Raw genomic sequence first — 22,376 nt, forward strand, 5'->3', positions numbered from 1 at the left:
GCTTACCGTTTTTAATTAAATTGCTTTTAGAATTTTTGAGAAGAGTTTTGAAAACTTCTTCGTATATTGTCACACTTCGGTCAACCCCCCCCCTCCCCCTCTGTACGTTATGTAATTTGTGGATGCTCCCTAATTTTGGGCTCCCCGCAATAATCTTCCGAATTGAGTGAAAAGCACTCAAAAATTGTCATACTTTTCGCTACAGTATACTCACGCAACACGCAACCCCATCCTCCCCTAAAAGCTTTACGTCATTAATGGTCGCTCCCCAAACAGAAAATGTTTACGTTTTGTTTCGCCTGTCAAAAATTGCATTCCAAAACATCTGATTTTTCAGTGAAAATTTTCCTCGTTTTTACTGGATTAGTCCTGATTTTCCGGAGAAAATAAATTTTCACGGTCCATTTTCCAGTTGATTCTTCGGTTCGGCAGCGTGTCGAGCCAATAAGTGTAGAAGCTGGTGGTACCGCAGTGTTTTGATTGTGCGTGATTCCCTTTTCGGAAACTTTCGCGTAAAGAAGCCTCCGCCCGTTCACTCGAACCGAGTGAAACATGAGCGACTCCGATGCACCACGGCCGGCCCAACTTGGGTTTGCGCCAGCCGGGTACGATAGCGTGAGTATTGTTCTTCTTTTTTTGGTTTTACTTTGACCGGAGTTTCTACACGCGTGGCAGGATGACACCGAAGATGAGATGCTGATGATGATGCCCAACACTTCGAAGTCTTCCGGCGGAAGTGGAGAAACCGGGCGTTGCTTCGAGGATGAAAGAATTAAGATCGTACCGCATATCGGTTGGCGCGCAGGCATCCAGGATCAGGATTTTGACATTGAGTTGGACGAAAATATTGCCACCTGGTTCGAGGGGTTCCGCGAGAGTTTCAAGACGTTCAAAAAGGGACCACTGATATCGCAGCGTTTGCAGATGTTTTATCTGAACACTCGCAATCCGTACGAGTGGTCGCTGAAGTTGTTTGCCAACTGTCCGGATCACAACTCGCCGAAAAGTAGCTCATTGGCTTATACGGGTATGTGTCAATCATAAACATTGAACATAAATTCGTGTACGATCATGAATCTGTTGCTTTTTCAGTGCTGGAGGAGATGAGCAACTTCAAAAAGCATTACAATCTCGGAACGGAGCAGCTGGTGGACGATAATCTCCGAATGGTGGCGTTCAACTTTGTGGCGAAGCAAAGTCACTGTCTGCTGTTTCGGATGGTGGTGGAAACTTTCGAGTTTCTGCAGTGTCGGGAGATGTTTATCCCGAAGATTCGGGAGATGATTGCCCGGAAGCAGTACAAAGAAGCTGGCCAGATTGCGATCGATCTGGAGCTGTTCGATGAATTTGACGAGCATGACTTTGTGATGCCGCTGCTCATGCAGGACAAGATATCGATCGCTGAGGATTACTTAAACAAGGCGGAAAGGCTGCAGAGGCCGGTCGTGCAGTTACTGGATTCGTTCTTCGACAAGAAGCAGTCGGTTGAAAACCACTGCTCGCGATATATTTCGTAAGCATTCGTAATTGTTTTCGTACAACATTCGTAGCATAAAATTTATTTCCATTTAACAGGGAACACGACGTTACAGATGTATATTACAGCAAATTACATCAAAAACCTTTGAGTAAACTTGTGCAACGACTAGCCAAAAACTACAATATCCCGAAGCAGTTCAGGCCGAATGTGTACAAAATGAAGAACTTTGGAGCGCTGCAGTTTTTAGTACACAAGCGTTATTACGAGAAAAGTTTGAGTAAGTATTTCCAGGATGGTTATTTAAATCTATTTCGATGATTTTGACCTTAAGCTTTAATCCATCCGCAAACTCGACACTTTTTTTTGCCTAATTATCCAAGTTTTCAAGTTTGTTTCTTACGCTTTTTCTTCTTCTTCTTATATGCTCTACATTCCAATTGGAACTTGGGCCGCTTTTCAACTTCTGTATTCTATCATCATTTCCTCAGTTATCGAGAGAATCGAGAATGTTTCCCACCTGAAAACATCCTAGATCGGACCGAGAACCGAACTCGCCATCTCCGGATTGGCAATTCTACGCCTTTGCTCGCAAAGCTAACTGGAGACCCCTGTTTATTACGCGCAGGATTTAAATTATGCCAAACGGATGTTTATGTAATTTTTTACTGAAGGTTGAAGTCCGTTTCAAAAGAGGACCCGATTTCTCAACACATCAAAAACCATTAAGAGCTGAAGTGAGAGTCTATGCTTCCTGAGTGAATAAAGTGAAGACTTTACTTTTCTGACGAACCTAGGGCAGAATTGATGAGAATGTCCGAGAAAAGGTTTACAGATTTTTGCACATAAAAGGAAAACCGTAGTCATCTGCTTTTCGTGGTATGAAAGATGAATGACTCTTGCAACAGTTAATGCACCTCGTGGTTCATTCGCATCCTCCATAGGTACATAGCTACCGTCCGCCATCTGCACCCCACCATAGATGATACTTTCCTTTCAAAAACTTTGCGAACAACTTCCAGGTCTCGTGTCCGTAGGGGATTGCCGGAGCAAAACTGATAGGCATCTCTCTTTGTGTATTAACAATTTCTAACGGCTCTCCAAGTCGAAAGAAAGAGACAGATGTGCTCGTTGTTCATTAAAGCTTTACTTCCACCGCTAGGTTCGCTAGCGTGTCAAAATCATGGGAGAACCACATTCCACGGCAAAGATGCCTATATGTTATGCGCTACCAGTCTAATGAGCGTTTTGATGATACTCAGTTTAATACGGTGGCGAACTCGATCGGAGGGTTTTACGGAGTCCAAGGTACACGATTTCCTTCCATAATGCGTCTCCGAATTTCTCTGCTGGTATCGTTATCGGAGGTCCCAGTGAGCCCGAGTACACAGGAACTATTCCGGACGTTCTGCCAGAATTTCACGTAAAAAAGTGTCACTCATTTTTCGGGAATTTATCCTCAATCAATTTGCCTGCAACAAGTTGCATTCGCCGCTGAATACTCCACCATTGTTTCCCATTGAAAATTGACCAAATTCGGACTATGGGCTCAAAAGAAATGGCCAAAATACATTTTTTTATAATGCACGAGAAAGGCACTATCACCGCTAGGTGGATTAATCAGGTTTTTTTTTTAATAATTCACTACCCTATAAGTATTTTCTTCACTATTATTATAATTTTTTTTTTGGCTTTTATTATTATTATTTCCGACATTTTTGCCTTTCTCGTATTATACTAAGTATACGTAAAGGCTATATGATCGCTCCAAAAACGAACTTTTTATAGAAGGCCCGGAGACCCATAGTATTTTTTTTTCGCTCATTAATAATTATTTTATTTATTTTTTCTTTTGTAGGTATATTTTAATAAAACAGGGTTTTTAGCTGTGCAGCAGCCATTCATCCCTGTTCTTTATTTGTGTATTTCCATACTTAACCTATATTACATTTATCAATCCAGTTTCACTGATGAATTTAATTAGTTTTTTCTCCTCAACCCTGTCGTTTGTCAAAATTTCATCTATATTATATTTTAGGTTGCAATTACTTCTTTGATCTTCGTACTTCCTGCATTCTATCAAAATATGTCTGATCGATAGCGTCACACCACAGGTGTCGCACATGTTAGATTCCCTATTGAACAAATGTTGATGTGTAATCCTAGTATGTCCTATCCGTAATCTTGTAAGGGCCCTTTGTTCTGTTGCTAATAGACGGTCAGACCATGGAAAAGTAGTTGATTTAGTAATTAATAGGAAGCATTCACTTTTCTGCCACTCGATTTCCCAACTCATTCGTATGGAGGTTTTGCTGACTCTTATTGCGTCGTCCCCAGGAACATCAGACGTTAGAAGTACGCCATTTCTACCATCCTTCGCTAATCGATCGGCTGCGTTGTTACCTGCGATTCCGACATGTCCTGGGATCCAACATAGCGAAGCATCTCTGTTCATTAGTTCCTTTTCTATGCCTTGGACCCAAGGATGTTGCAATGTGCCATTCTCGACTGCTTGCAGTGTGCTTGCGGAGTCAGTGAATATTACAACTAGTTCTTCTACAGTACTGTGATTCATGATTGCATATACAATAGCCATAGCTTCTGCCGAGAAAATTGAACACTCCCCCGGTAGTTGATAACATATATTCTGTTCGTCAGCCACAACAATTCCTATTCCATCTTTTCCGGATTCCACGGACCCATCAGTGTAGATGGACTTATGTAGGTTGTACTTGGTGCGGTGAAGATGTTGGAAAAATTGTTTCCCCAACAGAGGCGATTGACCAACTTTGAACTGGGTTTTAATAGTCCAGTCGATTTTTGGTGTTTTCGAGTTCCACGCTCTTCCTCCTAATCTTAATAGAGTAGCTATTCTGGGTATTTTTTGACTGGTAGTTTATTATAAGCCAAACTTGTTCTTTCGACCGAAGGAAAGCTGCTTATATAATTAGCTCCCGTTTGCATTTGTCCAGAAGAGCTCGCACCAAATAAAAGGTTCTCTCGTTCTAGCAGACGGATAGCTTTGCAAGTTGCATGTTGGACTAGGAGAAAATTGAAGGGCAATTGACCTGATTCTGCCATAATCGCGTCTACTGGGCTGGACCGGAAAGCTCCACTTGATTGTCGAATTCCAGTGTTATATAACGGTTGGAGGTTTTTCGTGTTAGTTTTACTTCCACTACTGACAAGTCCTATACCGTACAGCATTTTCGGTATTAAAACCGCTTTCGCGATTTGAAGTAATGTCTTTCTAGTACCACCATTCATGCGGTTACCGACGATTTTCAGGAAATTGAGGATATTTTGTGTTTTGCTTCGAATTTCTGCTGCGTGCTGCTTGAAGTTGAGGTTTTTGTCTATTATCACTCCGAGTATTCTGACATTTTGCGCTTCGGGAACTGGTCGTTCATTAACGTTGACATCTGGAAGATTCGGATGTTTTCTTCTCCTGCATAGGTGAATCAGGTGTGATTTCTCAGATGATATTGACAATCCCGCTTGTGCACTCCATCTTCCTATAATATTGGCCGCCCGTTGGATCCTTCTGCGTACTGCTCTTGGGTCCGTATCATATGCAACAATAAGAATATCGTCCGCATAGACGTATATTTTTACAGATTTGGGGATATCATCAAAAACTGTATTCATAAATACTAGAAATAGAGTCACTGATAAAACAATAGAGGTAATAAACTATAGAGGAAGATTGTCGCTGTCGTCACTGGTGAAACATCTTTTGCCGGCGAGGATAGGGCACTAAATGTCAACGAAGGAAAAATCAGTACGATTTGACAGATAGGTACCCAACATGTTTGGGGACGATAACAAAGGGAACCGCAGCGACAATCGTCCTCTATAGTTATTACCTCTATTGATAAAACTGATCCCTGGGGTATTCCTCTGTATTGGGTTTTGCACGTTGAGAAGCTGTCACCTACCATCACTCTGAATTTTCGTTCGCCAAGAAAGTCTATTATGTAACGCATGATCCGTCCATCGAATCCCAATCTTCGTAATGTTGTAATAATTGAATTCCGATCAGCTGTATCGTATGCCTTGGCGATATCAACTAATAGTAATTCGCAGTGTTCTCCGTTATCAAATGGTTGACGTATGGTTTTCTCCAGAGCTGCTAAGTAGGCGTCGACGCCCCGACCTTTACGAAAAGCAAACTGCTGCTGGTTAAGCATATTCTGTTTTTCTAGTGTTTCTATTATTGTCGGCGTAGCACCAACTTAGAATTCGGAAGTCCGGACTTCCGAACCGAACTTTCTTCCGAAGTTTTATCTGTCAAACTAATGGATGCGTTGTTTAGCGCATCTTTAGGGGAATCCAGCGCACTACTTCCGAAGTTGGGAAAGTTGCCTGTATTCGGAGAAAAATTCAACTTCGGTATAAAAAGCGGTATAAATTTATTCCGGATACACAATAGTCTTCTGTTCACCATCCTTTCCACTGTTTTACTCAAACAACTGAGTAAAGTTATTGGTCGTTGGTTTCCCAATTCCTTAGCATCTTTACCTGGTCTGGGGATGGGAATAGTGATGCCTTCCTTCCAACTAGCTGGAATAACGCCTGAGCGCCACACTGTATTTATAGTTTCCAATAATTGAACTTTGGTCCTGAATGGGAGATGGCGTAGCATGGGGTAGCTTATTTCGTCGTTGCCTACTGATTTACTGCCTCCTTTGTCCAATGCCCAAAAGAGTTCTTGCAAAGTGAAGTCTTCATTTATGCTGTCATCGATTTTTTCCGAGTTGATTTCTACTGGACTTGGGTCTACAGACGGCGGATGCTGTATAGGTGCAGAAATCCCTTCGAAGTATTCAGCTAGGTGTTCCGCTACATGATTTGGCTCTTCTACTATTACATCGTAAGCTTCGAACGTAAGTTTTACCACATAGTGCTCCTACTTTCTTCCACATTTCGTTGATGGATGTTTGAGGATTGAAACTACCCACAAATGCTTCCCATGATTTTTTCTTTGCATTTTGTACTATTTTCTTTGATTCGCTCCGGGCTTTTTGGAATTCTTTTAAGGCGGGCTCTTTTAGATGCTCCATCCCGCTAAGGTCCTTTTTGCCAAGTTTTCGCAGGGTTCGAAGTGTTTTTCTACGTAGCTTGACAGCTGCTTTAACTTCGTCGTTCCACCATGGTGTTGTTCGTTTACGCACATTTCCGGTTGTTCTAGGAATGCTTGACTCCGCTGCAATAATGATCCTCTCACTGAAATCCTCTACTGATAATGACGCTTCTCTTGGAATGAGTTCCAGAATAGAATCTTCGTATTCATTCCAGTTCGCGTTTTCGTGCTTCCACATTTTTCGCCGGCGTAGGCTCGGTGTTCTTTTATTTGCACGTAGTATTATTGGATAATGGTCACTTGTATGTGTGTCGTTGCAAACCTTCCATTGTAGTTTATGGACGATCTCCGGTGAGGAAATAGTGAGATCTAAAGCAGATGTTAGTCCTGTTCTTGGGTCAAGTCTGGTATGTTCTCCAGAGTTTGATAGAATGAGATTCTGTTCGATTATAAATTGCTCTAAAATAGCGCCTTTGGTGTCTCTCTTGTTTCCACCCCACATATGGCTGTGGCAGTTGAAATCTCCTAGGAGTATAAACGGCGTTGGGAGCTCTTCTATCAGGTTTTGCATTTTCTCTTCAAATTCGTTTGGAGGCATGGGGCATGGAATGTATATGGATACGAATGTTGCCGACACGGGTTGGTTAACTTGTGCTGCTACGGCCTGTAGCGAGGAGTTAAGCTTTAAGAATTTATGTTCTACACTGTTATGAACGGCTAATCCGACTCCATTCTGCGTTCTTGACGTAGGTACCGAACAGAAAGACCACTTATACTCCGCTTTGTGAAAACGGTTCAGGATTTCTGGTTTTGTTAAGCGGGTTTCTTGCAGGGCGATCACTACTGGTAAATATTTAGTGGTCAACATCTCTAGTTCCGCATATCTTCCTTGTATTCCATTCAAGTTCCATTGTAACGCTAAAGTTTGTTCGTATGTTGGTTGACTTTGTGGTGAGGGCAAGCCCACTCCTCGAGCGGCCGCTGAAGGCTTATCACTGGTACGTGGGACGTCCTCGGCCGGAATTGGATTCGTATAGTTGTGATGGTTTCTTTTAACCCGTTCATTGTTTGTGGTGACAAACAATGTTGCGTTTTGTTGACTTGTGTTAGGAGTTTTACGATGCGACTGGCCTTCGTCTAGATTTGTTGAGGATGAGAAGTCTTTGGACAGTGGTGTTCTAGCAACGTATTTGTAAGATGTACTTGCCTGTGGAGAAGGCAAGCCCCCCACCCCAACTGCCGCCGAAGGTTCATCACTGTCAAGTGGTACATCCTCGGTCGGGGTCGGAGTGAGGTTATGCCTGAGGTTTACGGACCCCGTTCCGTTGCTGTTACGATCTTCAAACCTGTTGTTTGTTTTCGTAATGCTGTCATCTTGATCCGTACGTATATGGTCTTTATCGGTGGTGACTGTCGGCGTATTTTTGCTGTTAATCTCGGTGTGAGTCATGGGGAGTTGTTGCGGTGCGTTTTGTTGGCTTGTGTTAGGAGAATTGTGATTCGATTGGCCTTGGTCTAGGTTTGCTGGGATTGAGAAATCTTTAGACAGTAGTGTTCTAGCAACGTATTTATAAGATGTACTTGCCTGAGGGGAAGGCAAGCCCCCCACCCCAACTGCCGCCGAAGGCTCATCACTGTCAAGTGGTACATCCTCGGTCAGGGTTGGAGTGAGGTTATGCCTGGGGTTGACGGACCCCTTTCCGTTGCTGTTACGGTCTGGTTGATGTGTTGTTGCATTTGAAGAGTTTCTGTATATTATTGTTTGATTACGTGGGTCTATAGCTTGCGTAAAAAAGGTCGTCCTGGGGGATTCTCCATCTACAGGTTGGGGCATGGCGTCCTGGGCAGAGTTTCCGACCAGTGGCGCTCTCGCTTGTGAGAGTGAAGGGAGTACTGCACTTTCCTCACCTTCAAACCTGTTGTTTGTTTCCGTATTGCTGTCATCTTGATCCGTGCGTATATGGTCTTCATCGGAGGTGTTTGTAGGCGTATGTTTGCTGCTAGTTTCGGTGTGGGTCATGAAGAGCTTGGTGCACCTGATTTTTCATTGTTTCTTATTCGGTGTCCGAGGCGTACGCCACCTGTTCAATTGCGTTTTTCTCCGTTTGTATTTCGCTTTATTGTCCATACATTTTTGCCTTTCTCGTATTATACTAAGTATACGTAAAGGCTATATGATCGCTCCAAAAACGAACTTTTTCTAGAAGGCCCGGAGACCCATAGTATTTTTTTTTTCGCTCATTAATTATTTTATTTATTTTTTCTTTTGTACCTATATTTTAATAAAACACGATTGTTTGATAGACTCTTTAGTAACAGAATAACATTTATTTAGTTTTCAAATTCATGGGTAACTACGATATTCTTCATTCCTCTCCTTAACCATGAATTTGTTCTAATCCTAGCTGTGTTGTGGCTTCAACTAGTTTGGCAGTTAAGACCGCCTTTGTTAGAACATCCGCTTTTTGTACAACCTGATCTAACGTGATGTAGCTGTATTGTACCATCATTCAACTTCTCACGCACAAAGTGATGTCGCATGTCAATGTGCTTTGTGCGGGGTGAATATCCAATTTCTTTTTCAGCAAAGCACAAAGCACTTCGGTTATCGCAGGATATGGTTATAACATCTTGACCACCGAATAGTTCTTGGCGCAGTCCACGCCACCATACTGCTTCTTGTGTTGCAGCTGACAGCGCTATATATTCCGCGTCCATGGTGGATAAAGCCACAGTTGGTTGCTTCTTACAACTCCATGACACTGATCCACCTGCACATTGGAACACGTATCCTGTAATTGATCGTCTTGTTACCGCGTCATTGCCCCAGTCCGCATCACTGAAGTCTTCGAATATACAGTCCTTCTTCTTTCGATATACCAACTTCATAGTTCGTGTTCCTTTGAGGTAACGTAAAATGCGCTTCGCTGCTGTCCAGTGAACTTCTCCTTACTGTTGAAGCTGCTGACAATGTTGGACAATCTGGTCGCGTACATTGTAACAAAAATTGAATACCACCAACAAGTTCTCGAAATGGTATACGCTAACCTGGAGCTACTCAGAATTATGTCAAAGTGACCCAAAATCAGCAAAACCGTGGTTACTCTAATTTGAGTTCGAGTACCTAAACTCAAATCTGGGTAACAGTACAAGCGAAAAAATCTGGGTATCCGGTACCCAGCTCTTTTCGCTCCAGAATATTGTTATTGTATAAAAATGTTTTAAAAAATACGGTTTCCCCCACCGTTTATCATTTGCCGGCTGTGCCGACAATACTCCGCCTTGACAAATTTAACCATTCTTACCTTATTTTTGCTGCATACAACGAAAAATTTTCATTTTCTCCGGAACATTTTCTCCGGAATGCAACGTCGGCGCCATGTTGCTGTATCCGAAAATGTTTAAGTCCCCATTTACCCAGATTTCGGGTTCGTCTGACTCAGATCCATTTTGTTGACATACTCAGATTTTGACAACCGCTAATATCGAAAAAATCCGGGTAGAATCGACACGGCCACTGGGTTATTTCAGATTAGCGTGTACTGTTTTCATACGTTCTTCTTCCGCGGTTGTCCTTGGACTCATCGACCTGGTCAACTTATCGGGATCACCATCGGGATCAGATGGACTTGTGCTTTTATTACAATCGGCCGTCCAAAATCGATCCAACAATTCCTCGATATACCTTTCTTGGTCCAGTATTATAATATTCGTTTTTCGTGTAATCCTTATTTCTTAAATTTGTTCAGCTTTTCCTAGATCTTTCATTTGAAACGTTGCCATTAACCGATCCTTAACATACATTACCCATTCTTGGTCGTTCGAAAAAAAGCAAAAAATCATCTACGTACACTGCTATGATTATTCTCGCTTAACTTTTCAAAAGGACCTAAGTAACATTTTTTTCATGAATTAATTTGAATACTGCAATCAACAGCTTTCATGTTGTTCTGTTGATTGCGCTATTCAAATTATTTGATGGAAAAAATGTTAATTGGGTCCTTTTGAAAAGTTAAGCGAGAATTCTTCGTTCACCATCCATATGATACACGCAGGGATCTGAACTGGATCGCTTGAGGCCAATCGCCTTAAGTTCCGCATCAAGCTTCTTGTTCCAAACACGACTGGCCTGCTTCAACCCGTATAGTACCTTGCGTGGCCGACAAACTTTTCTTGGAGCTGCAGCATCTTCGTATCCTTCGGACTGTTCCATATATATGTCTTCTTCTGTCAGTTCGCCTTGAAGAAAAGCAGTCACAGCGTCCATTTGGAAGACATCCAAGCTTAGTTGAGCAGCCATCGATATGAGATAACGAATCGTTGCACATCGTACTATCGGTGAATATGTTTGATCATAATCCACTCCTTTCTATTGCGAAAATCCCTTTATAACAAGGCGAGCTTTATAACAATCCACTGTTCCGTCTGATTTCGTCTTGATTTTGTAAACCCATTTACATTTCAAGGCTCGTCGTCCCGCAGGTAAATCCACCATTTCCCACGTGTCATTTGATTTCAATGCTTCATACTCCGCACCCATAGCCCCATGTCATAGTTCGCGATCATCACGGCGCATGGCTTCTTGGTACGTTTCCGGTTCACATAAACGGGCCTGGGTTGGGGAAAGCTTTTCAGGAAAAGTATTGCACGACACATCAAAATTAGAATACTTGCCTGGGAATCGGCACTCCCTCGCGCTGCGCCTAACCACGCTTGATAGTGTGTTTTCTTGTTGCAGAGGAAGCGCAACAGAGTCTGGAGCAATAGTTACAATTGTATCGTTAGCACTGTCATAATCTGTCTCGTCGTCAGTTGTTTCGTTCGCAATTTTAATTTCGTCTGCAGACTGAATTTCATCTTCTGTTTCTTGACTGTCTGCATCAATAACATTCGGCTCATTGCTATGTAGCTGCATTGTTGGCTTTTCTTTCACAGGTGATACTTGGCGTTCTTTCTGGAGAACTTCCTCATTCAAAAAAACGACATCACGACTTACCACCACTTTTCCATTTCGAGGATTAAATACCGTCGTCGGGGGTGACAATGGGTCAAATGGTGGTGAGAATGGGTCACTGTTTCAAGTACTTCGAATGCTTGTAGAATAGATTGAATGTATCTGAGAGCAAGAAGACTAAAATATAAGAGACCTTTTTGAACGATTTTGCTATCCGACCTCCAGGCTGCCGGTGAGAGCGATGACCCATTCTCACCCCCCAGACCCATTGTCACCCCCGATGGCGGTACTCGATATTCTTTAGACTGCCCGCTGTATCCGACGAAGACTCCAACTTCAGACTTAGGATCCCACTTACGACGTTGCACCTTGGGAATGTGACATCACTTTGGAACCGAATACTCGCAAATTTGACAAATCCGGCTTCTTCCCGGTAAATCGCTCCTCTGGGGTTATACTCAAGCCTTTGGTGTTGATCTGTTTACTAGAAATCAGGGATTGATTCCTAAAGAGAAAGAACAAGTCTCTCACTTATCATCTCTGTATACATATGCGATATGCAGCATACCGCGAGAGACTTTTTTCGCAAGCTGTCATGAACTGATTCGGGATGCTATACCCCATGATAAATTTCTTTTAGAAAGCTCCAAATGCGGGGAGGACTGGCTCTGATGATGCATTTCAACTTGTTCTACACAGCTGTGCAGTAACCAACACGAAAGGAGCGAAAACAAAGCGAGAATCACCATTTTTCTGTGGGGGCTGCCTATCCGATTCTGTTTTTTTCGCACTTGTATACAAGTTTGATACATTTGTTATCATGGCTTGTTATGATTCGGAATAGTTTTTGCCTCTCATTTATTGTTGTTCGTTATCTATTGAGGGCGATTTCTGCAAACCCTGCTAGAAATACAGCTGTTGCCACTGCTTCTGCCCAGAAACGCTTTTTTTAGGCCACCATCAAACAAAATGCAACGGGCTTTCTCCACCACCGTGCGGTTCATCCTCTCCACAAGCCCATTTGTTCTGGATTGTATGGAACAGTCTTCTCATGATGAATTCCAGATTCTCGAAGGAACTTATCCATTTCCTGGTTCACGTATTCTAAACCGTTGTCCGAACGTAATCGTTTGATACGCTTTCCAGTCTGGGTTTCTGCAAACGTTTTGAAATCTTGACAACAATGCAGCACATCTCTTTTTGACTTCAAAAAATACACAAATAACTTCCTGCTGGCATCATCGATGAAAGTCAGAAAATATCTGCTTCCTCCAATTGAAAAGTTCTCCATAGGACCACAAAGATCAGTGTGGACCAATTCAAGTACATCAAACGCCCTGGAACCTTTTAACTTGAATGGCAGACGACTATGCTTGCCTTGAAGACACGTTACGCACGCAGGAATGCTTGAATCCACAAAATCGATACCATGTGCAATGGAACGAACCCGCTTCCATCTATTACTGTTCAAATGTCCCATTCTTCTGTGCCATAGCATCACGGCATACAAAAAAGGCAGGCTCATCACGTCTGTAAACATTCAGTTTGAATGTAAACATGTGACGTCACTGCTATCTTCGCACAAGCTGGACCGAGACGATGCTCTACGGTCGCAGCATGCTTACTTTTGTACTCCAACATGTGGCGATAAAACATGCGTCACATTCGAAGTGTCATTTTTCTAACGAGCCACAAGGTAGGCTCTGTATACCGTGCCATAGCATCATATCGTCGTTAACTTGGGCTGTACAGGATATCTGCTCACTGGCTGTGGCAAGCTTGTATAGTCCCATGTTCTCCTTTCCTATTGCTACCAGATCGTTTGACATAGACCTAACTTCACACGCATCCGCAGTAAACATCACACTATATCCGTTTTTGCAGATCTTGCTCACAGATAGAAGATTGATAGCTAGATCAGGAACTTGAAGAACGTTAGAAATTGTAAATCCACATACATTTTCATCAACTGCCGCTTTTAGCTTTGCATTTCCAGTGGCAACAACGCATGACACACCATTGTTTGCGACATTTATCCTTTGCAAAACTTCCTTCGTATCTTCCAGTACCACATCACCGTTGCACATATGAGAGGTTGCGCCAGAATGAAATATCCAGTCCGGATGTAACTCACCTGGAACCTGGTTTTTCTGGAACACACTAAATGCTGCTTGACGACCGCCTTTTCTTTCATGCTTGACCTTTGATTCCTTTTTGAAGCATTCTACGGCATAATGAAACACTTGACGCTGGATTTGTCAGTCTGCTTTTTACGCTGCTGACTGACAAACGCACCATCGCTTGCACTTGATCTAGAGATACTAGTAGTTTTCACATCTTGGAGAATTTCAGCTTTCACTGCATCCGCCGTCATTCGAGCGCCTGACGCCTCAAGGCCCATGATCATAGGCTCGTATGTCTCGGAAAGTCCCATCAACAGGAGACTAGCCAGCCAAGTGTCGTCGACTTTGAAGCCGACCTCAGACAACTTGGAGCTAGTTGACATTAACTCGTTAACATACTGCTCCACGGATGAACATTCTGTCAGCCGAATACTTGTTAATTTCCGTAACAGGCCCATCCGTCTTGTCATGCCATCATCTTGAAATGCTGCTTTCAAATTACACCATTGCCGTTTTTGCTGCCTGCACCAAACTGTAATTGGCGGGTTCAATGCTCAGGCAGATTGTGGCTAATGCCCACATTAAATGGTCAGGATCCGGCTGATGCGACGACGCATCAACCGGATCCTAACCATCTCTGTCAACGGTATCCCAAGTACCTTCTCGGATTAACATCATCTTGGTAGTGAAATACTTCGCTCGATCCTAAATTCCTGGATCCACTTCTAGGTTCTGAAACTTCGCTTTGATCTAATTGACTCATTTCGTCTTGCTTCTCGGCTACAGTTGAATAATTTTTTTACTTGTTTTCTCGGTTACTATGGAAGCCTGACTGGGCTCATAACCTAATAAAACAAGACTGTTTGATAGACTCTTTAGTAACAGAATAACATTTATTTAGTTTTCAAATTCATGGGTAACTACGATATTCTTCATATTTTATTCCCGCTTTTGTGTTTGTACCATTAGTTGATGATGATCTACCCAAGTGATGGATGCAATAGATTCAGGCGGGGGAAAATGCAGTTTGATATTTCCGAAGACGATTCTATAGATTCGCCATAGTTTGAATATTTGGTCGAGTCTCTCTTCGCCTCACCAGCAGAGGTCAATCAAAACAAACAAACATCTTTACATTCGCCAAAATTGGAGCAAATCGAAAATCCGACTACATCTACATCAACTAGCACTCCTATTAACACATTCCCTGAAATCATGGATACCAGTACTACATTAGTGGCAAATGAAAGCAACTCCATTAGTTCCCCTTCTACCACTGGAAACAGTTCCACAGTGATCCCCCGCCTGAAAGCCAAAGCCCCGCCCCACCGGGATCAAAAGGACCCTTTCTGGTTTTCTTTCGGCCCAAAGGCAAACCGCTGAACAAATTGCAAATCTAAAAAGACCAGGCAAAGTCGTTTCGGGGTATTTAAGAAGTGAATGCACCGAGTCGTAGTAAATTGCGAGTAACGGTTACTGATCGAGAACAGGCAGATAAGATTGCTGCCTACGTTCTCTTTTTGAGAGAATATCACGTATATATACCGAGTCGAGAAGTTGAAATTGCTGGAGTGGTTATCGAGTCGTATCTTTCTTGCGCACATTAGAACACTTGGCGCTGGTGGGTTCAAGAAAAGGGCTGTCCTAGCTGTCCAGGTGATCGATGTTAGGCAAATGAACCACGTGTCATCTGATGGCACGAATAAACCTTCAGAGTCGTTTCGGGTACACTGAGACTTACTGCTGCAACAAACCGCGCTGCAGTAAGTGCGGTAAACAACACTTGGAGGGTCTCTGCAGCACAGAACAGAGAGAATTGTGGAGAATTATTTTTTATTTATTCAGACTAAGGCTGAAGTGGCCTGTGCGGTATATAAGAGTCTTCTCCATTCGGCTCGGTCCATGGCTACACGTCGCCAACCACGCAGTCTACGGAGGGTCCGAAAGTCATCTTCCACCTGATCGATCCACCTTGTCTGCAGCGCACCTCGTCTTCTTGTGCCCGTCGGATCGTTGTCGAGAAACATTTTCACCGGGTTACTGTCCGACATTCTGGCTACGTGCCCGGCCCACCGCAGTCTTCCGATTTTCGCGGTGTGAACGATGGATGGTTCTCCCAGCAGCTGATGCAACTCGTGGTTCATTCGCCTCCTCAACGTCCGCCACCTGCACCCCACCATAGATGGTATGCAGCACTTTCCTTTCGAAAACTCTAAGTGCGCGGTGGTCCTCCACGAGCATCGTCCAGGTCTCGTGTCCGTAGAGGACTTCCGGTCTAATTAGCGTTTTGTAGATTGCCAGTTTGGTACGGCGGTGAACTCTTTTCGATCGGAGCGTCTTGCGGAGTCCAAAGTACGTACGATTTCCAGCCACTATGCGTCTCCGAATTTCTCTGCTGGTGTCATTTTCGGCAGTCACCAGTGAGCCCAAGTACACAAATTATTCTACCACCTCGATTTCGTCACCACCGATGCAAACTCGCGGTGGGTGGCTCACATCACTTCTCTTGAACCTCTTCCTATCATGTACTTCGTCTTCGACGTGTTGGTGGCTAGTCCGATCTGCTTGGCTTCCCTCTTCAGTCTGATGTAGGCTTCCTCCATCTTCTCAAAGTTACGTGCCATAATATCAATGTCGTCGACAAAGCCAAATAGCTGGACGGACTTATTGAAAATTGTACCACTCGTGTTAATCCCTCCTCTTCGTATTACTTCTTCCAAAGCGATGTTGAATAGCAGACACGAAAGACCATCACCTTGCCGTAACCCTCTGCGGGTTTCGAAGGGACTCGAGAATGCCCCTGAAACTCGAACTACGCACATCACCCGATCCATCGTCACTTTGATAAACCGTGCCAGTTTATCCGGAAATCCTTGTTCGTGCATTAACTGCCATAGCTGGTCCCGATCGATTGTATCATATGCGGCTTTGAAGTCGATGAATAGATGATGTGTGGGCACGTTGTATTCGCGGCATTTCTGCAGTACTTGGCGAATGGCGAACACCTGGTCCGTGGTGGAGCGTTCACCCATAAAACCCGCCTGGTACTGCCCCACGAACTCCCTTGCAGTTGGTGCTAGTCGACGGCATAAAATTTGGGAGAGTACCTTGTAGGCGGCATTCAGCAATGTGATTGCGCGGTATTTGCTACAATCCAGCTTATCGCCCTTTTTGTAGATGGGACACACGACACCTTTCATCCACTCCTGCGGCAAAACTTCCTCCTCCCAAATCTTGGTAATGACCAAGTGCAGCGCTCTAGCCTGTGCCTCACCACCGTGTTTAAATAGCTCTCCTGGTAGTTGGTCAACCCCAGGGGCTTTGTTGTTTTTCAGCCGGCCAATCTCCTCCTGAATTTTCTGGAGATCCGGAGCCGGTAGAATTATGTACTGCGCCCATTCTCCCAGGTCCATCACCATACCGCCATCTTCGTCTGCCACATCGCCATTCAGGTGTTCTTCGTAGTGCTGCCGCCACCTTTGGATCACCTCACGCTCGTTCGAAAGAAGGTTCCCGTTTATGTCCTTACACATATCAGGCTGTGGCACGTGGCCCTTACGTGAACGGTTTAACTTCTCATAGAACTTTCGTGTGTTATTAGCGCGGTACAGTTGCTCCGTCTCTTCATGGTCTCGATCTTCCTGCTGGCGCTTTTTCCTCCGGAAAATCGAGTTTTGTCTGATAAGAAAATTATTTTGAGCTTTTTAGTGGAATGTTTTCACCTGTCATAAGACGAGTTTATACAATCCCATTGAATTCCACCACCTAATTGTATCTTGACAGATACGTATTTCGACCTCAACAGTAAGGCCGTCTTCAGTGTCTCGTACTTGACTCGACTTGTGGTGGAATTCAATGGGATTGTATAAACTCGTCTTATGACAGGTGAGTTTTGTCTGTTCCGCGCCTGTTTATATCGTGCCTCGTTCGCCCTCGTGCGGTGCTGCAGCAATCTCGCCCATGCTGCATTTTTCTCTTCCACTAACTGCTCACATTCGCCGTCATACCAGTCGTTTCTCTGATCCGGGGGCTCCATGCCAAGTGCAGCGGTTGCGGTGCTACCAATGGCGGATCGAATATCTCTCCGGCCATCTTCAAGAGACGCTGCGCCTAGCTGCTCTTCTGTTGGAAGTGCCACTTCCAGCTGCTGCGCGTATTCTTGGGCTAGTCTACCGTCTTGTAGCCGCCCAATGTAAAGCCGCGGCGTCCGACTTCGACGCGTGTTGTACACCGTCGAGAGTTTTGAGCGCAGACATACTGCAACGAGGTAGTGGTCGGATTCAATATTCGCACTGCGGTAAGTGCGGACGTTCGTGATGTCGGAAAAGAATTTACCGTCGATTACAACGTGGTCGATTTGGTTTTACGTTTCATGGTTAGGTGATCTCCATGTGGCCTTGTGGATATTTTTGCGGGGAAAGAAGGTGCTTCGAAATACCATTCCGCGGGAGGCTGCAAAGTTTATGCATCTTTGGCCGTTGTCATTCGATGCAGACTATCCGATCCGATGTCCGGTCTATACATTTCCTCCCTTCCTACCTGTGCGTTCATGTCACCGATGACGATTTTGACGTCCCGCAGTGGGCATCCATCGTATGTCTGCTCCAACTATGAGAAGCGTTCTTCTTTCTCGTCGTCGGGTCTGCCTTCGTGTGGGCAGTGCACGTTGATGATGCTATAGTTGAAGAAACGGCCTTTAATCCTCAGCTTGCACATCCTTGCGTTGATTGGCTGCCACTCAATCATACGATGGTGCATCTTATCCAGTACTATGAAGTCGGTTCCCAGCTCGTTGGTGGTGCCACAGCTTTGGTAGAAGGTAGCCGCTCGACGCCCGCTTTTCCACACTTTCTGTCCTGTTCAGCAAATCTCCTGCAGCGCCACGACGTCGAAGTTGCGGGGATGTAATTAATCGTGGATCCTGTCGCAACCTGCGAAACCTAGCGACTTGCAGTTCCATGTTCCAAGCTTCCAACCGTGATCCTTTATTCGTCGCCTAGGTCTTCTAGGTTTTCCAGGCGGCTTATTGGGCCTGCGTAAACCTCCTGTCTCGTCGAAGGGCCGTCGTGTCACGGCTGTTTAGCGTCTCACCTAACACCAGGACTTGGGCTTGTGTGCTTTGAGCGGCACACGGTCGCTTTGGTGGGGCCTACTTGCGGATACATGCAAACCCCACCACATCCTAGGCACAACTCGCAGATGGCCTGGGGAGGGATCGTCAAGCCCTTGGAAATAGTCCATGCTGCCCCCATAATTACAGTTATGTCCTGAATAATCTACGTCAAACAACAAAAGCACCGCTACATCGCTGCTCAGGACAATAGAACAACCCTTGGCCCTATCCCACCCCCTTTTTTTTGTACACCATAACCTCGATTTAGTCGGCTCCCCAAAACTAACATTAAAACCTAAGACGCACATTTATTGTAAACAAAAATCAAAAGTATAACGGCTCCGTTATGTCTGCTGGCGATTGAGCCTTTAAATAAACGCAAATTTTTAAAAAAATATTGCTGCTAAAATCTATGCATGGCACTTCTGTTTTTACCTGAAAATTGATGTAAAACAGCTGGGAAAATCAGGAAAATTTGTTTTTACAGATAAGTAGAAACCCTGCTTTGGTAAATTCAACAGTAAGCCACTGAATTGCTCGCAGCAACAAGTGAAACAAATCTGCAAAAGACCATAATTGTTAAATCATACAAAGTCATGTTAACAGCCTATAATTTAAACTGAACTAAATAAAAATAAAACTTTTCTTTTCCATAATTTCTTTCTAACTAGACAAAGATTCCTGGGACGAAATGGTGCGGGACACTGTACCGGAATCGGATCGAGAACTACAGCTGGAACTGATTTGTCTTTGTTCGAATTTTAATGATCAACCGGAGGCGGCCAAGTGGGCGTTGCATTTCCAGCTGAAAACAAGTGATCTTCCACTATTGGTGCAGGACTTCATACTGGAGCAGTGAGTGTTCAATTTGATTGACGTTTCTACGATCTCCATGAATAATGTTTCGAACTCTTTATCGCCCCTTCCCAGAGATGACAATAATCAGCACCCCAAGCAGGACTTCGACGACGAACAGTGGGACGCTCCCGATAGTGAACCGGTGCATACGCTTCGGCTCGATGAATCACACGTTCATCTGGTTGATTCGAGGGACAGGTTCTTCGCCATGCTGTCCGATCTCGATCGTCAGTCAATTATTGCTTTCGATTCGGAGTGGAAACCCACCTTTGGTGGGGCCAACGAGGTTTCCCTGATCCAACTCGCCACATGGGAAGACGTGTATATGATAGACGTGATGGTCAGCCGATTGGAAACATCGGATTGGGCTGCCCTAGCAAAGAATGTGTTCAACCGGGACGACATTTTGAAGCTGTCGTTCGCTCCTTCCACGGATATTTCCATGTTCCAGAAGGCACTGCCGTCTTTCAATGTGATATACAGCTCTCAGAATACGTCTGGTATTCTCGATTTACAGCTTTTGTGGCGCCACGTGGAAAAATTCGATAGCTTTCGGTTTCCATACCATGGTAAATTGTTTTTAGTTTTTGCCAATTGGTTGACTTAATAATTACTTTCAATATTTCAGAGGAAGCAGTTAATCAAAATCTTGCAAATCTGGTCAGACTGTGTCTGGGCAAAAAATTGGATAAATCGAATCAGTTCTCGAACTGGGCGCAGCGTCCCTTGCGGAAGGAACAGCTCCGGTATGCTGCATTGGATGCATTCTGTTTGTTGGAGATCTACGAAGCCATCGAGAAGCAGTTGATGCGCATACAATTAGATCCGAATGGAATTTTGAATGCATTGCTCAACGATGTTCGACCGAATGAAGATGCCACCAGGCGGGCGGGCAAGCAAGAAGATTTTTCCGGTTCACGTCGCCGGAATCGTGATAAGTACAACAAACGACATACTTATGTCAGTGATACCGATAGCGGAAGTTCTTCTCGCACCCAACAAAATCACCACAATTCTTCGAACCAAAGTCGATCCAAATCTAAAGGCGTCGTCGGTTCCCGAGAGCAGCAACAAACTGCTGGTCCGAACTTGAAATCTGTACTGTAAGTTAGAGTGAGACTGACTTAGTAAACCCAGTTGTTATACGTACAAACGAAATGTGAATTGTAACCTGAACTGCTACTTTACCTACGTATTACCCATTGAGTATTCGATTAAACTGTTTTCATCTCATAATGTCAAATAATTTCTCATTTAAATCACGTTTTGTGTCGTGTTCTGGCGATGCAGTCATCCATACCATGAAGTCAGTGAATCCCTACGCCATTATGATACTCTGGTCTAAATGGGAATTAAATCGCTTTGCAACTTCTTAAACTCTAAAGCTAAAGCTTCAATTGTTCTGGAAACTTGAATTTCCACTAAGGCTTTATTTTTTAGGGAATCCTCAGACTTTTGTTTGAAACTTTGTTTTTCCAAATGGTATGATTTTACCCAGAATCTCAGTGCCGTATGAATTCAGCGACTTCATAGCGCCAAAAATTATCCAAAACATACAAAATCATCCGAATGCGACTAAACTATCAATCTTGTAGAATTTCGGAAGCGCGCTTTGTGTGTGATCGGATGCTGGAAGGGCTGGCAAAGATGCTGCGACGGTTCGGCATCGACACGGTTGCAATACGGAACGAGAAGGGTGATCGATGTGTTTTTGTGGCTCTCAACGAGGGTCGATACGTGCTGACCCGGGGAGCCAATTACCACAAGGTACTTACACATACTCATCCACATTTGATTATAATTTTTTTATGTACTTATAATTCAAACTAAATGCCATTGCTTTGGTTAGTATTGCGAATACCTCCCGCCGAATCATTGCTACAACGTCAGCAATGACCGGGTCGAGGATCAACTGCTGGAGGTGCTGCGGTACTACAAGGTCGTCATACGCCAGGAGAACATTTTCAGCCGGTGTCAACTGTGCAACTGCGGGCGGTTCCTGTCGGCAACCCCCGAAGACATCTATCGACTGAAGACGCATTCTTCAATGCCGGCAAATTATCGGGACATTCATCGGAGAGACCCCCCAAACGTGGACGATCGGATGCAGCTCAACCGCAGCTGGATTCTGGATAATCTCGAGGAACGTCATCATAGCACTGGCCGGACAGATGCAGACGTTCCCATCGATATCGGCTACGTTAACGACAATGTGATTGCCAATGTTGATGTGTTCTATATATGTGATGGGTGCGGTCGGTGCTACTGGGACGGATCGCACCTGGAGAATATTCTCGCCGGTAAGCTGGCCGACATTCTTTCTTTAAATTATGACTAAGTAAGTTATTATTATGAATATATACGAGATTTCCAGCCCATGGTTGGATCATCTCGGTGATAATGTTACCTGTTAGAAGAGGAGCAAGGGTTGGGAGTATTATGAATATAAATGATGATATGTATTGATCGTTTTTGCATAGTACATGTTGTAAAAGTAGTTATCGATTGATGCCGAACAACCAGTAAAAGGGGACTCTGTTGCATTATGTTCACGTGCTACAAGCAGGTAAGTGTGAAGAAGGTGTGTCTGATTATCAGGTCTCCTGATAGGGTAAAGGTTAGGTGGAATGCTGACTCGTTAATTTATTATTCCCGGTTTGGCTTTAGGGCAATTAGATATAACTTGCGCATCGTACAGATGCGGCGCCACTAATGAGATGGTTAATTTGTTAGACGAAGTCATAATTTTGATCTATACGCTGCGAATG

The 22,376-nt window shown here is 44.1% G+C and overlaps 1 protein-coding gene across 1 annotated transcript; it reads left to right on the forward strand.

Moving 5' to 3' along the window:
* Positions 1 to 274: 274 nt before the first annotated feature.
* Positions 275 to 22,090, forward strand: LOC134207925 (exonuclease mut-7 homolog). The gene is made up of 9 exons (XM_062683999.1): positions 275 to 615; positions 676 to 1,027; positions 1,093 to 1,513; positions 1,576 to 1,757; positions 19,422 to 19,605; positions 19,681 to 20,177; positions 20,237 to 20,711; positions 21,204 to 21,375; positions 21,458 to 22,090. The coding sequence occupies exons 1-9, from the start codon at positions 553 to 555 to the stop codon at positions 21,944 to 21,946; spliced, it is 2,835 nt and encodes a 944-aa protein (XP_062539983.1). The 5' UTR covers positions 275 to 552; the 3' UTR covers positions 21,947 to 22,090.
* Positions 22,091 to 22,376: the final 286 nt, after the last annotated feature.

The sequence above is a fragment of the Armigeres subalbatus genome, chromosome 1 (genome assembly GCF_024139115.2).
Source record: "Armigeres subalbatus isolate Guangzhou_Male chromosome 1, GZ_Asu_2, whole genome shotgun sequence".
Taxonomy (NCBI): domain Eukaryota; kingdom Metazoa; phylum Arthropoda; class Insecta; order Diptera; family Culicidae; genus Armigeres; species Armigeres subalbatus.

Bases quoted from the DNA above. Each gene is read 5' to 3' on its own strand.
- LOC134207925 (XM_062683999.1), top strand. From the start codon at position 553: ATGAGCGACTCCGATGCACCACGGCCGGCCCAACTTGGGTTTGCGCCA. The intron at 20,178-20,236 runs GTAAATTGTTTT...TCAATATTTCAG, and splicing joins CTTTCGGTTTCCATACCATG to AGGAAGCAGTTAATCAAAAT. The intron at 20,712-21,203 runs GTAAGTTAGAGT...TCAATCTTGTAG, and splicing joins CCGAACTTGAAATCTGTACT to AATTTCGGAAGCGCGCTTTG.